General features: G+C 38.7%; 1 protein-coding gene across 2 annotated transcripts in view; it reads left to right on the plus strand.

The window, feature by feature from the left end:
- Positions 1 to 4885: 4885 nt before the first annotated feature.
- Positions 4886 to 14422, plus strand: part of abca12 (ATP-binding cassette, sub-family A (ABC1), member 12) — a 72548-nt gene continuing 63011 nt past the window's right edge. The window contains exons 1-5 of one of the 2 annotated variants that reach the window (XM_036545148.1): positions 4891 to 4913; positions 5037 to 5160; positions 6169 to 6237; positions 6900 to 6993; positions 11637 to 11796. In XM_036545148.1, the coding sequence (XP_036401041.1) occupies positions 6169 to 6237; positions 6900 to 6993; positions 11637 to 11796 (323 nt within the window). In that variant the 5' untranslated portion in view covers positions 4891 to 4913; positions 5037 to 5160. Of the gene's footprint in view, positions 5161 to 6168; positions 6238 to 6899; positions 6994 to 11636; positions 11797 to 14422 lie in introns of both variants that reach the window. The other variant, XM_036545149.1, reaches the window with a different exon arrangement.

The raw sequence follows: 14422 nt of genomic DNA on the forward strand, positions 1-14422 counted from the left end.
TAAAGTTACCATAAAATCCTTCATCACCTCAGCCTTGAATTTAATAGTCAAAACATATGGTGCAGTCTTTTATGTTGTAGCCACACAGGAATTTTACCTATTTTCTTGTGATTTTTTTTTCTTTTTCTTTTTTCATCACTTTTTTCCCCTTTTTGTGTTATTACTGCCAAAGTGTCATAATAACTTGAAAGTGACATATACTGAAAACGTTGTATAAGATATTTTTGTGGATAAAAGCATGACAGTAAACCTAGAAAGTATTTTTTCCATAGATTTTGTTTTGAATGACATTTTGTTTTATAGTCCATCTACATTTCTTGTTTAAAATCACTGAAACTGTTATATACATCAAAAGCTGTTGCAAGAGATTCAGAGACCGGTGTACAGTCATACAGCAGTGTAGGCAGTCCCTGTTTCATGATCATTCTGTGTATTTTCATAAAAAAGCGAACATTTATACAGATACAGATTTATGTTGACAGAGGGGATGGGGCGTGTGAATGACAGCGAGAAAAAAAAATCTGAAAAAGCATCAAGCGTTTTGGTTGCCTTCTGTTTAAGTTTCTCGTGAAGTGTTTTTTAGAATTTTTTTCTTCACTTAGTTGCGTTACATTCCTTTAGCAGACACTCTTATCCAAAGCAGTTTCCAGTACAACAGAACACAAGTGTGTCCATTCAAGTTGAATGAGCAACAGTGTCAGACCAGGCTAACAGCACTCCCAGACCAGTGAGCGTGAGCAAAACACCATTCAAGCCCTACCTTGTCCTAATCTGACTAGGCAGCCTAGGAACTAAGGGAAGGCAAGTATACACACCACAGTCATTAGATCACACTCTCCACAGCACATTGCGATGCTACAAATAAACAGCAAGTAGATACAAGTAGGTGTTATGGGGTGGGGGTTGAGGTGGAACCAAGATGCAGTCCGGGTCTTCAGCCTGTGTTGGAAAATTGTAAGTGATTCCGCTGCCCTGATCTCTGTGGGAACTATATGTGGCGGACTAGTATGGACAAGCAGTTTCCCCATGGTTGTAGAGCATAGCGATCTGGGCAGTACATGTGGTTTGAAGACTAATTGTAGGTATGAGGGGGCTGTCCCATTCACTGTTCTGTATGCCAGTGCCAAGGTTTTAAACTTTATTCAAACATTAACAAGAAGCCAGTGATGTGAGGAGAAGCATGTGACAACCACGTTTGAGGAGTTGTCTGTGTTAGCTGCAGAAGTTTGATGGCATAGGCAGGAAATCAAGCAAAGAGCGAGTACAGTAGTCTGGGTGTGAGAGGACCAGGGCCTGAACTAGAAACTGAGTAGAATACACAGTGAGGTGGGGGGAGATTGTGACAGAAGTTTGGAGACACATGGTGTATTGGTGTTCTCCCTCTGCGGACTCCCGCAGATAGACTCCCTTGTCTTTGACCGACTGAGGCAAGCAAGCTGCCACTGTATCGCCACCCCTGATACTTACATGCTAATTAACAATGCAGCCGCAGAGGCATTCTTCTAATCAGCTGTTTGATCGGCCTCTAACAAAATAGAGCCACAACTGAAACTTCCACGCCCTGCTAATTATCAAAACAATAACACTAAGATGGCAGCTAACAATAAACATGGAACGAAGAAACTAATAGATTTTACAAAACAATGTAAAAAACTACAATCTATAGTGGCAAAGCTCATTCAGTGAATAGGAAGCTGAGTAAGATTTTTTGGAATGACCAGATTTTATTTATTATATCCTTTGAGACACTTACCTATCCTGCGGTTCAGTGAACACCTGTCCAAAGACCATGATCTGCATCTTCTTGTTTTCCCCGTCTTCTCATTCCTTATCCACAGGAATGGATGGTGTCACATTACTGAATGTCATATACTGTACTTTCATGTATAAGTATTTTCAAATGTACAAATATTTACACAGCATTAAGGTCTTTAGAGTGTTTAACATAGTGACATATGCATCTGTCCTTAATGTGAATAACCAATTTGTAGCCTGTATTCAAGAACTTAGCGCCCGCCTATAACATTGTGGCCACAAGAAAATAACTATCCTACTGTTTCCATCTATCCAGTTTATGGTTCTTTTCAGGAACATAAGTAAATAAGTTGTCTTGGTTCAGTGCCAGTAATTCATCTGGATTTTGAAGGTCTACATTCTTCACAGTTCTTCCATTGTGCAACACTCTCTTGTCTTAGGGGGGAAAAAAAAAGTTTCACAAGGCCTAAATGAGCCGGCACCATTCATTTCTGAACCCAGTGTAACTGCCGTTTCCAGTCACAGCCAACTACTGTTCAGTTGAATGCAAAAAGGAAACAATGATAATAGTAAAAAAAATTAGGCACGCCTTTGGCATTAACTGCCCCCTGTTGAGATGCAGAAATGACAGTTCTCAAAATGATGTTAATTCCCATAAAGGCCACTCCTACAGGCCCATGATGAATGAGGAAGGCAAGAGGATTTGTTATGCAATATATATATTCAATGAGAACTATGTGGTAAGATGGAGAGCCTCTCTATCCACTTACCAATATTGCACTGTTGAACTGATCAACAGCATATCTTTTGGTTGCCAATGAGCCACAGAATAATACGATGGACAAACGTATCTTGTGATTATTTTTTAATAAAAGATATGAGCTTTAAAGTCAGAGGAAGAATCGACAGTGTTCTCTTTTGAAGATGTCATCACCATATCGAGACTTTTGTGGTTCCTCTATAGTTTCACTTTTCTGTTCTCATTCTCTTAATTACAATGAGATTGCTGAATATTAGAGTTCTGCAACTGGATTGAAACACAAAGCAGTTCCTCTAAGTGGAAAAAAACAATCATTGACATGCATTGCTATGCACCACCTATAAGAGCTTATCAGAGAATGTCAGAATGTGCACCTAATTAACCAGGTGCAGAATGGAGGAAAAACATGTTAAAAGTAAAGACCAGCCACACACTTTTGTGGCTTCAAATGTTAAGATTCTTCAGTGATTTGATATCCATTGTTTCTCTGATAGTTGCTGCTGAAACATTGGACTTGGAGTAATTTAAATACTATAGGCTATAATCTAGAACTTGACTGTGCAAGTCCCATTGCAAAAGCTTATCATTACACTGACATAAACTGAAAAACCCAAAATATCGAAACTGCTGAATTATTTTTGGGTTATCCAGGCTCAGCAGCTCGACATCACTCCACAGCTTTGCGTCATGAGCAGAAGGGTATCTTCAGGCAAGCGCGGCATACCCCTGATACCAGAAATGTAATGGGGCCAGCGGTGTGTAAACACAGGGAGATGGATTTGCTGAGACTTAAATCAAAGCCAGGAGTGAAATAATGACAAATGTTCTCATTCAAAGGTGATAAGAAACACAGCGTTTAAGAAGGTTAAGGAATTCATATTTGGAATGTCATGTAAAGTGCACACTACACACTATCCTACCAGAATTCATAGTGTGATTATAGGAAAATGCGTGGAACTGTGATTTAAAGAGAATAACATTGGGACACTGCAGTGGCCAGCACAAAGCCCTCACTTCAACCTGAAAGAAACTGTGATGAATTGGAACACAGAATTAGGGCAATGCCACTAGAAGTCATTTTTGAAGAAAAGAGGAGCATTTACCCAGTACCTTTCATTGGAAGGAATGTGAAACCATGGCGAATTTCTAATTCGGCACCGATTACAATCAGATGATGCCTTTATTTGTGAAAGCTCTACTCCAATTGCCTCCTATCACTCACTTCATCTGCATCCTTTTACAGCCAAGCCCCTGACAGGGAAATTGTCAAGAATGGGCTCTCTTTCAGGTACAAACGTTTGCTCTTTGGAGATTTCAACCAATAATGCTGACATATCCGGTTACATCATGAAGTCCCTGCCCTAGCTCACAGGCAAAGAGATCCTTTTGTAATAGTAGCTGTAGGTAGAAGCTAGAGTTCTGAAAAACGTGCAAAAGGAATCATGTAAGGCCAAGGTCTTTGTACTCAATGTTGGAGTTACTGGAACTTCAGATGTGTCAATATTTGGCCATCAAGTTTAGTACCATAAAGCAGAAATTGAATTGGGTCTGATGTGACCTATGTGTACTTGTCTTAAGCACCTCAGCTCTCTTGTAATTGTTTCTTAAAAAAAAACTTTACATTTTTAATGACAGTTAAATATAAATGTTGATTAAAAACCTACCAGCTAGTGTCACGTTTTAATCCCCGTGTTTATTTTTTTCTTTCCTGTGTGTAATTGAAATGAACACCGAAACAGCGTGTGTTCACCAAACAAACAAAACACACAAAACATTTGTTATTCTGCTTATACTGAACACAGTTAATTCCCATTTGCTCCCATTACCTCTTCACTCTGTGGTGGTGGAAAAACCACTCTGCTACCGGGTAAAACCACTGCAGTGCATACCCAGAGCGCGTGATTTCGCGTCCAGCTCCGTCGGGATTCCTTGTGTAGCCGTGCATGGGTTCCCGCTGTTGGGACTTTCCGTGGGTCCCCCTCTTGCTCCTGCACCTGCAGGTTGCGGACCCGTGGGACAATGGAGCGCGTGAGTCATACACCCGTGAATGCGTCTCCCTCTTATGTCCAAGATGGTGCGCCAATTAACTGCGCAAAGTGCCCATACATAACTTGTAAAATCATAATGTTTTACACTACCTTCAACAAATGGCTTTTAATCGTACTACAAACGTTCAGGCTAAGTCCAATTTGATTTAATACGTAGAAATATTTCCGGTTTCAGCCGTACGCTCCTTGGGAAAAAAAAAAGAAAAATCAAAGTGCTAAGTGCTTAAAACTATCACACACAAGTTAAGATTGTAATGATCGCCCCCGCGGCTGCGCATATATTCAGATACACCCACTTACTGACTGCTCCTGAGACCTCTGCGATAGCAATACACAATGCCTGAAGAGCTGTGCGTAGTTGACTTCACGAACCAGTTGCATGGTTAATCGTTGAGACGAGAGGAGAAACTATTTTTTCAGAGTTAAAAGTAACACGTTCTTTTCTCATATACCGATTTATATTTCGTTTTCAGGTAAGGGCCAGAATCTGATGGAGACATTTGTCTGCTAGGATTTACCTAGCACGATGCGCTCGACAAAATCAAACGATTTCACTGGATACCGATAACGACTACTTTTGAGAGGTATCAAACCAAGGTAACGTGTTTTTTAATAGGATTATAAAAAAGTTATAGGATTCCTTTCTTTAGTTCATGCTGCTAATCAGAACTACATGTGACGTCAAAATGCGTCTCACAGTCGGATTTACACAGAGCTATTAGCAGTTTAGTTACGCTAATCTTAGTTTGCAAATGAAGAAAATTACAGTTGTGTTGTTTTTTAAGTAGCTATGTTACACTTGTCTGTATGTATAACGTGTTTTTATTCGAACAGTTTGTGGGTGAATGTAGTTGCCGATTATATATTGTCCATTTCATATGAGCCAAAACGTGCGGGAGTTCAGTTCTGTAGTTCAGTAATTAGTATTACTGCCAGCAATGCATTCAGTCTTATTACGAAATTATTAATTCCCAGTTGTCCACGATCTATAGAATTGAAAAATATGGATGTAGTTAATAACCTTAACTGCTATACTGTCGATGAATACACCAGACATCGTATGTCTGAGCTGGGGTAGGCTATGTATTAAAGCATGATAGTAGAGTAGCCTACTTCCAAATTTGTCCCCATCATTGTTTCCCATTATTTATGAGTGGTCCTATTACGAAGTGTTTTTCCCGTGTATTTTGTATTTTAAAACTGAATCGTATGCACGAATCGAATCGATAAAGAATTTACCGACAAACGTTTCCAAAGAAAATTATCACCAATTGCCGATTTATTTAATTTCATTATTTTCAATATTTGGAAGAAGATTTTTTTCCCCCCAAAATTACGATATTGAGCGATGTCCATTTCGTACAACCTGTGGACACATTTCATGAAATCTTGTCTTAAAACCAATGATTCGTTTTGGTATCAACTCATATTGGTTTTTAATTAACCTGTACATTTTGTGAATGTATGAGTGACTGTTCATTGTTTAACAATTCTGCCCTGGTGTGTCTTTACCAATCCAAAAATGAACTTAAACTTCGGGTAGGTTCTGTAGCATAGTTTCTTGCTGTTCTACAAAGTTGATCTTGTTTATCCCTTCATCTACAGATGGCCTCGTTCCTCCAACAATTACGACTTCTGCTGTGGAAAAATGGCCTAAGTGTTATTAGGCAGCCCGTAAGTAATAATTTCCCTCTCTTCTAATATAGGTGGAAGTAACGATTTGAATACCTCTCTAAGCCAGGTATTTCCCATAGATATAAAGATGTTTCACTAAGGCTTACTAAAGGAATATAAAGGAACGTAATTATTAATTACTTTCAATCATTATTTTTTTATTGTCGAAGTATAGCAGTTGCACTGTAGCAGTATTTCTGTAAAAAGGTAAGTACAGGTGACTTTACTAATGAGCTCTTCTTGGAATGAATGATATTTTCTTTATTTTCACATATGAATAATTAAAATCATGAAGGCATCATAACAGTATAGCATCTCAAAATATAAATTTAGGACGTCTATGTCGGTTGTCATCGTTCTTAGTCATCATTCACTTAAAATTCCTTGACCTGCAACATAACAGCTAATACATGCTAATTCAGTAAATCAGTCTGCTAATATGATCAAGAGCACACATTAAATTGGAAAAGATGCTGTGGTAATAACCTTACTTTCCAAGAAACATGTTTCTTCCACAAAAAAAAAAAGGATTCATACCAGACAACTCAGTACATGTTGGTGCTCCTCAGGACTAGCATCATTAACGACTGATATAAACATGGTAAGTAACATCTTTTCATTGGTTGGGAATCAAATCCTGCTGCTGTCACTCTCATTCCCAGGCCTGGTCTGTGGCTCTCATCGTCTGGCCCCTAGTGATCTTCATCATCCTCGCCATCACTCGCTCTCAGTTCCCTCCAGTACCTAAAGACACATGTGAGTACAGGGGGTTGTGACCTTCCACTCCTCCACTGCAGTTCTGTGGTAAGGGGAATGGGGATCTCCCAGGATGCTTCAGTGCAACTCTGTAAGAGCAAAAGTGAAGAGGGTACCATAGGGACCATATTCAGAGGAACTGGTGAATAATGAATAAGGGAAGAACTACAAAACAACACCAGACATGCTGACATAGTGCCAGTAAGTTCAGTGAGTCCTTTGTGTCTTGTGTTCTTTGTTGAATTCACTGGTCTATCTTAATGAGCCTTGGCACCCTGTGACTGCTGTTCACTACTTTGATACAATAGGAACACAGATTATCTGACACAAAACCCCATGGTAAGGCATAGTAGCATGCCTCTCCATGGTCTGTATCTTGAATTGAGAGAAGCTCAGTTGTTTAACTCTGCTTAAATACTGCCCCCTCACATGTTGCTTAAGAGATGGCTTGCTTTCCACCCTTTTTCTCGGCAAAGCTCAGAGTCATTATAAACAAACAATAGGGTCATATGGTCACAGGTAGGGTGGAACCACACCTTAATCCTAGTTGCCAAGGGAAATCCCACTGGGCCGAGCTTCCCAGGTTATTGCTGTTCAAAATGCTCCTGTTCACCAAAACTCAGGCACTTTACAGAAGGGCTAAAGGAGCTTGAACAGTGTACGTAGAAAACAGATTTGCACTGAAGGATGTTGTAATCTGTATGATGGAGTGGCAGTTTGGTGCAGAGCTGTAGAGATTTCTGGTGATGTGAAGAGCTGTTGGTTCTATGTTTTAGATCTGCACTCTTCAGTCTTAGATAAGCAATACATCTGTGTGGAGTTTATATCGTACCTCGGCACTTAGAAACATGTACGCAAACATGTACAGTCACATCCTCCAACAGCAGGAGGTGTCTTCCCAAGATGATGTGTCTCCCTAGCATACAGTCCGTCTCTTCCCCCTCCCTCACGATTCCCCTGTGGGGCCAGACAGATGGGTGAATTGAAAAACATTGCTTTTGAGCAGAGCTGCCTTTATGTAAGACAAGAAGAGGGATGGATTAATGAACAGTAAAAGAGCCCATAATCCCAGTGAAACCACATCATTGTCAGGAAGTGCTTCACCCGTGAACCAACGCTATCCCCAAAGACCCTCCAACATGTGTTTTATTGCATGAAATGCCAATATCTTATCGTCAATTCACTAATGTTACCATGATCGTCTTAAAAGTCACTGTGCAGATTCTATTATTATTATTATTATTATTATTATTGTGAACACCGGGATGAGGTGTGTTATTTTGTCTACCTCCTGTATATACATACTGTACAATGGTACAATGTCAAAATATATTTATTATTCAACTTTCATATATTAGATTTTGTTATTGTATCATAGAACGCATTTTGCAAGGTATGTAATTTGACAGTATTAAAGGTATCATACCTGTCAGGCAGGGTAATATCAATGGGATGTTCCTATTTCCAGCAGTTGACCTTCCTGAAACCCCTGTTTACCACTGTGTATGCCACTGGTATACTTGTTTGGCTGGTCACAATTTTTCACAGTCAGGCCATGCCTGATGTTATTGGTTAAACCACATACTTTTAAAAAGCTTAAGATGCAATTGACTGCTGTGAAGATTACAGTAACGGGGCTTCCTGATTGTGTTAAGAGATTACATTTAACTTTGAACCCAAATATGCCTGAAAGAAAGTTACACTGATTGAGCAGTGATTTTAAGTAAGATGATATTAACTGGGTTCATCTATATATATTGTACATTTTGATGTATATCCAAAGTGCATGTCATATTACGATACATAATAAGATATATGGCCTTTTGTACAGGTAGGACTGATTAATGTGCCATTTTTGAATTTGCAGAGATGTGCTTTTGCTAGTAATATGGATTGGAATGGAGGTGTCCTCAGTCAATATTGTTACTTTTAACATTTTGTATGCCCGTGTTTTCCACAGAAATATCTATGAAACTCCCCCTGTAATGGAATATTGCACTGAAGGAACTCCTCTTCTTAGATGTCTGTTTCTTGCCAATGAGTGACCTGTGGCTATTCAGCCCAGAATGTTGTACACAGTAATGTTTATCAGAGAGGAATGTAATTTTTTGTCTTACAGTAACCTCTGTTTCATATGTAAGTGTTTTGAAATTACATTTCCGGTCTGACTTGCCTGATAACATTTCAGTACACAGTTGCAAAATTTATGTACACTAATTCATAATGAGCTCATTTATAACTTGCAAAGTTATAATCAATGCATCGGAAAAAAAAGTATTGGGCAATTATTGCACAGGCGGGGCATGCTTTCCACATGATTCATAAGGCCAACAGTTTTCTTGCAGTGATGCAATGGTATTAACATGTGATTGGATGAAATTAATGAAAGTGGATGACATTTTTTCTGTCTTTGCTCATCACTTTTCAGTATTTTTAATGTAATGAACAGTGCCCATTATATATACCAAGGCATGTGACAAACATTTTACAAGTAAATATTGATCTAGTGCAAAAATAGTGTTATTCTATGAAAACACTATCATTAGTTAACCTTACAATTATCATTTAACATGTATTCCTCTTGTAGCATACATTTCGAGTTTTACAGAAAAACTCTGAAAATGAATTTGAGTAGTTGGATACATAACACATGTACTAATTTAATAGACATAAAGCCTACCTTGAACTAGAGGTGCGCTTACTTGATATACGTTTGTACGTAAGCTGTATAAGCTAAATACATGGATTTTTTATTTTATTCAGTGAGCTGAACCAGGGAGCAGCAAAGGTGATAGATTGAAATTTCTTGATCTGCAACATAAGTAGAATTTCCTTTTCAGACACCAGTCACCTTCAGAAGCATGTTAGGGAGAGAACAAATAAATACAGGCATGAGATGCATGCTCTCACTCCCACAGAGAGGAATCTCAGTGGACTGGTTTTACCACATACCGCCATGCTGTCAATTACAAAAATAATCTTTGTGAAAATTCATCTTTGTTGTTGTGCCTCTGAACACATGACATGTTGAGGGATAAAAGAGAATGTTTTGAGGGAAAATATTCACATAGCAAAAGCTTCTAGCAAAATGCTAACATAATTACCACCAATTTGCTGACATTGCTTTGAGTGATACTTATGGCTGATGCTAGCATTTTGCTTCCACCAGCTCTTGTGCAGTTTTCTGGCATTTGTCTTAGTAGCAAAGGTGGGAGTAAACTCACCTCACCGCAGCAAATTCACAAATATTCTTCAAAATGGAAGTTTGGATTTCATTTCTGTCTGTCATGGTTTTGGATTACAGATGAGCAGCACAAGTACAAAACACTGGAACATGTTGAAGACCTTTAAAAATTATTTTGCATACATTAAAGCCATGAAAGTTACAACTTCTGTATCAACACTAATTTGATTTCATGTGTGTACATTCTGATAGCACAAGTCCTCATAAACACGCTTTAAACAATAGCTTTTACAGATAGCATTTACCTACTAGGACTGCTAGGTTAAGTGAACTCCTCATAGGCACAGAAACCATTCAAACAGTGCAGGAACACTAATACTTAAGACACCATTGTAGACTCCAAACTGGAATATAATTTTTTTGCGTAGTTGATCAGTATCACATTTCTTGTATTGTATTGTAGGTTAACTCTTTACACTGTTGTTCATGGATCTCTGTGATTGTATGTTTGTACACATGTTGCTAGGTCACTGCTGGTGCAAGTTCCAGTAGAAGACAGTCATGAATGAGTGAATGAGTATTTGCAGCCAATAACAAGGTTTGCTGGGTGTTTGCCTAGGTCAGGTAATGCTGCCCTGTGTTGGAATTGCATCAGTGAAAAGGATTTTCTTAACTGAGTCATCATTGACCCTATGCTTGAGCTTGTACTAGGACTCATCTCAGTATCCATATAAACAAAGTTCTCACGGACTCTGAATCATGCACGTTAGTCAGGGTTATTAACAGAGTATTATTTAGTTCACTCACGTTTAGGAATGGTTTTAGCGTTTGAGGAACTATTACTTTTATGACAATAATATGTATGTGTTTTCATTTTCAGCGAGAGCTTTTTGTATATGGAGTACATTGCTCCTTGAAATGAAAAGAAAAAAATAGTACAACATTTCATTTATTCAAAGGTAAACTTAAGATGAAGGCAAATCAGCCCTGCAGTCATGCAGTCTAGAAGACAGACTTTGCTGTGTAACCTGTATGTCCTCTGCTGCTAATATATGTTGTCACTATGCTGCTGCAATCCCTTTCTGTGTTACTAATACATGTCATTGCTTTTTTCTAATATGTGCTGTGCCATGTTTAACACTGTCTATAATGCTGTTACATGTGATGCTGTGATTTTTGTTGCTTTTGCATTTTATGATGCTGCTGTTGCTTTTGGTGATGTAGTCTTTTTGAATTTTTTAACTGCTGTACTTTTGTCTGTTGCGTGCTGCTGTGTGCTTGTTTTCCACCTGCCCAGGACTTACAGATGAAAATGAGCATTTTAGCGAAGTCTGGCACTCTTACATAGAGCCATCTGCAGAAGTGTTGATTAGTGTGCAGTGTCCTTGTCAAATAAATGTAATGATGAAACAAAATAAAAGTGTTCATGCATCAGCCCTCTCTTTCCCTCTCTATCCAGGCTATGTGGCCCCTCGGAACCTGCCGAGTGCTGGGTTCTTCCCTTTCTTGCAGACCCTCATGTGTAACACAGACAGCACCTGCTCCAACCGGTCCCATCTTGTGAAGTCTCGTTCCGGTGGCTCCTTGCGCATGGCCTGGACCTCTGAGGACACTCACAGGTACCCATTGCATGCCCCTCCAAGTTCTGGTTCACCTGACTCTCCCAGTGCTTTTTTAAACTCCTTAGCGGCCATTTCTTAAAATCTACCATTTAAGTACCATCTTTTATGAGCCACTCATGCCATACAGGCTTAGCATATGCTAAGTGATTATCAAGTGATGGTATACTCTGTTGATGAGATTCATTGTTTCCCTTTCACGGAGAACATCTACCTTTTTAAAGTTTGCCAGGTTCACCATGTGAAATGTGTGTTGAGGGCCTTTTACACTACCCTTTTAAACAACTGTTTTCACCATCTGAAAGGCTAGACAGCTAAAAATGAAGTTTAAACAAAACTAGCCAGGCTTTGTGCTTTGACTGCCTGTTTCTTTGTAAGTCCACAAGTGTTTTCTTTCAAATGACGTCAGAAGCATACATAAAAACGGAACACCTTTGAAGAGGGCTATTCATGGGAAAGCCAAACCAGCTTATATTTAACAGGGTGTTCATATGTCCATTCACATGGAAGGGTCTGACTCGCAGTAAGGCTGGCTTATGCCATTTGCTATGGTCTGGTTCCACAATGTGGTTTGGAATTCTCAGTAATGTATGTGAGTGTGGTGTCATAAAACGAATCACATGAATTCTTGATCAGGACTGAGATCTTGTTTAGCAATGTTTCAAATGATGTAGCCAACCAGCTCTCATTACAGTGTGACATCTTTCATCAGCTTTAGTTGTACATTCAGTCATCTTGGTTTATTGAATTGTTTGGCAATTAGTTTAGAAGCACAGATACATCCCACATTAAAACAGTGTTTGATGAAAGAGAAACATTTTGTACATTGTTTACTTTCTTCACTAAGATAGTGACAATATGATCGACTAAAGGGCTTAATTTTTGGAAAGCATTGAGACAAAATGGTAAAGTCACAATTCCTTCTTCAGAGCATATTTTACATGTACTCAACATTATGGATCAGCCACTTTAGTTAGTCATGGACACTTTCAGTTATTTTAACTGTCCCATTCAATTACATTTGAAGACCTGACATTGGTCTGGTTTAACGTGATCCTTGACAGTCAGTTCATCTCAGTGTTCATTGGAGGTGATGTATGCTTGCAAAAAATTCCATCTACCTCAGATTGACATAGTTTCCATAACTGGAGCGCTGCTGGTTGCTCCTTTGCACTATAGTTACCTCTTTGTTTGTCATATGTGGAAAGAATCTGATCAGCCACCTACACACACACACACACACACACACACACACACACACAGACACATACACGTGCACGGGTGTGTGTATAGGGATGGATAGCTCGTTACATAAAACATTTCCTTTGACTACCTTTCCTCATACCTGATTGGAGGCAGTCTTTTTGAATTTTCTAAATGACTGAGGATTACATGGTGGATTTCAGCAATCACACTCAGTATTCACACGGTAAACCAGCGAAACCAGTTCTGTGTCCTAATTGGTTAAATGTACAGAGAAAGAACCAAATCGCTCAACATTTTATTTCTTCCTTTCAATACCACTAAAATCAGTGGCTTGGTAATACTTTGTCGTATCTTCTTAGTCTGACCTGATTTCAATTTGGCTACCATGTTTTTTTTTCCATATGAGTATCCTTTCTGGGCTTACCACCATGACACCAGCATTCTGCCTCATTGTCCCCGTGTCACTGTTGAATTTGTCTCACAGACAAGCCCAACTAGCTGGACTGCCGAGACTAGTTGGGCTTATTGTTCTACCATTTAAAAAAAAATGTGTGGAATCCTTTTGTTTTATATAGTTTCTTTTTCTCTTTTTGTGTTGTGAATCATCATCTTTAACTATGATTGACTTATCTCTCACCAAAAATCTCATTGACGTACTGTAGCAGAACTGAGACCACAGGCAAAAGAATGGTGGATGTTGCACAGTTAAAGGGAAAATGATTCATGGTCTATGAATGTTTCATAAATTCAGCACAGTTAGTTACTGTTACATGTTGAATTTAGGCATTCATCCAAAGTGATGGTCAGATACTTTTCATTTTTTCAGACAAAATTAAATAATAAGAAATCAGCCATTTATAGGTAATTCATCTTCAAATTAGCACACTTATCTCTCTTGCAGTGTAATTAATAAGGATCTCAGGACAATTAGCAGCAATGTATGTAATCCATGTAAAAACACAGGAACTTCACTGCAGTTCTATGATGTTTCTTCCATAAGTATGTTGGACAAATAATGCATATCACCCTTTAACAAGTCAGTTTTTCAAATCTCCATAGTTTTAAAATTCATACAGTGTAGCTGTATACTGTAAACTATATAGGGCACTCAGTGTGTGACAGATATGAAAATGTATATATAAATGACTTTGGTGTATAGTCAGCAGGTCAAACATACATGTCTGTCTGAGGATCACAATGCAATATGTGTTCAGCTATGCAATATGCATTCAGCCCCGTGCACCAATGCAACTTTCTCTTTTCTTCCTAATGTTAATTCAGCCAGTTCAGTTTGATCCTCAGTAATCAGTTCTGCCCCCGGCTGCCTTGTGCTACATTATATTACATTACGTTCGTTTAACAGATGCTCTTATCCAGAGTGAATTCCAGCACAAAAAAAAAAAACATAAGTGTATCCATT

The sequence above is a fragment of the Megalops cyprinoides genome, chromosome 14, assembly GCF_013368585.1.
Source record: "Megalops cyprinoides isolate fMegCyp1 chromosome 14, fMegCyp1.pri, whole genome shotgun sequence".
Taxonomy (NCBI): Eukaryota; Metazoa; Chordata; class Actinopteri; order Elopiformes; family Megalopidae; genus Megalops; species Megalops cyprinoides.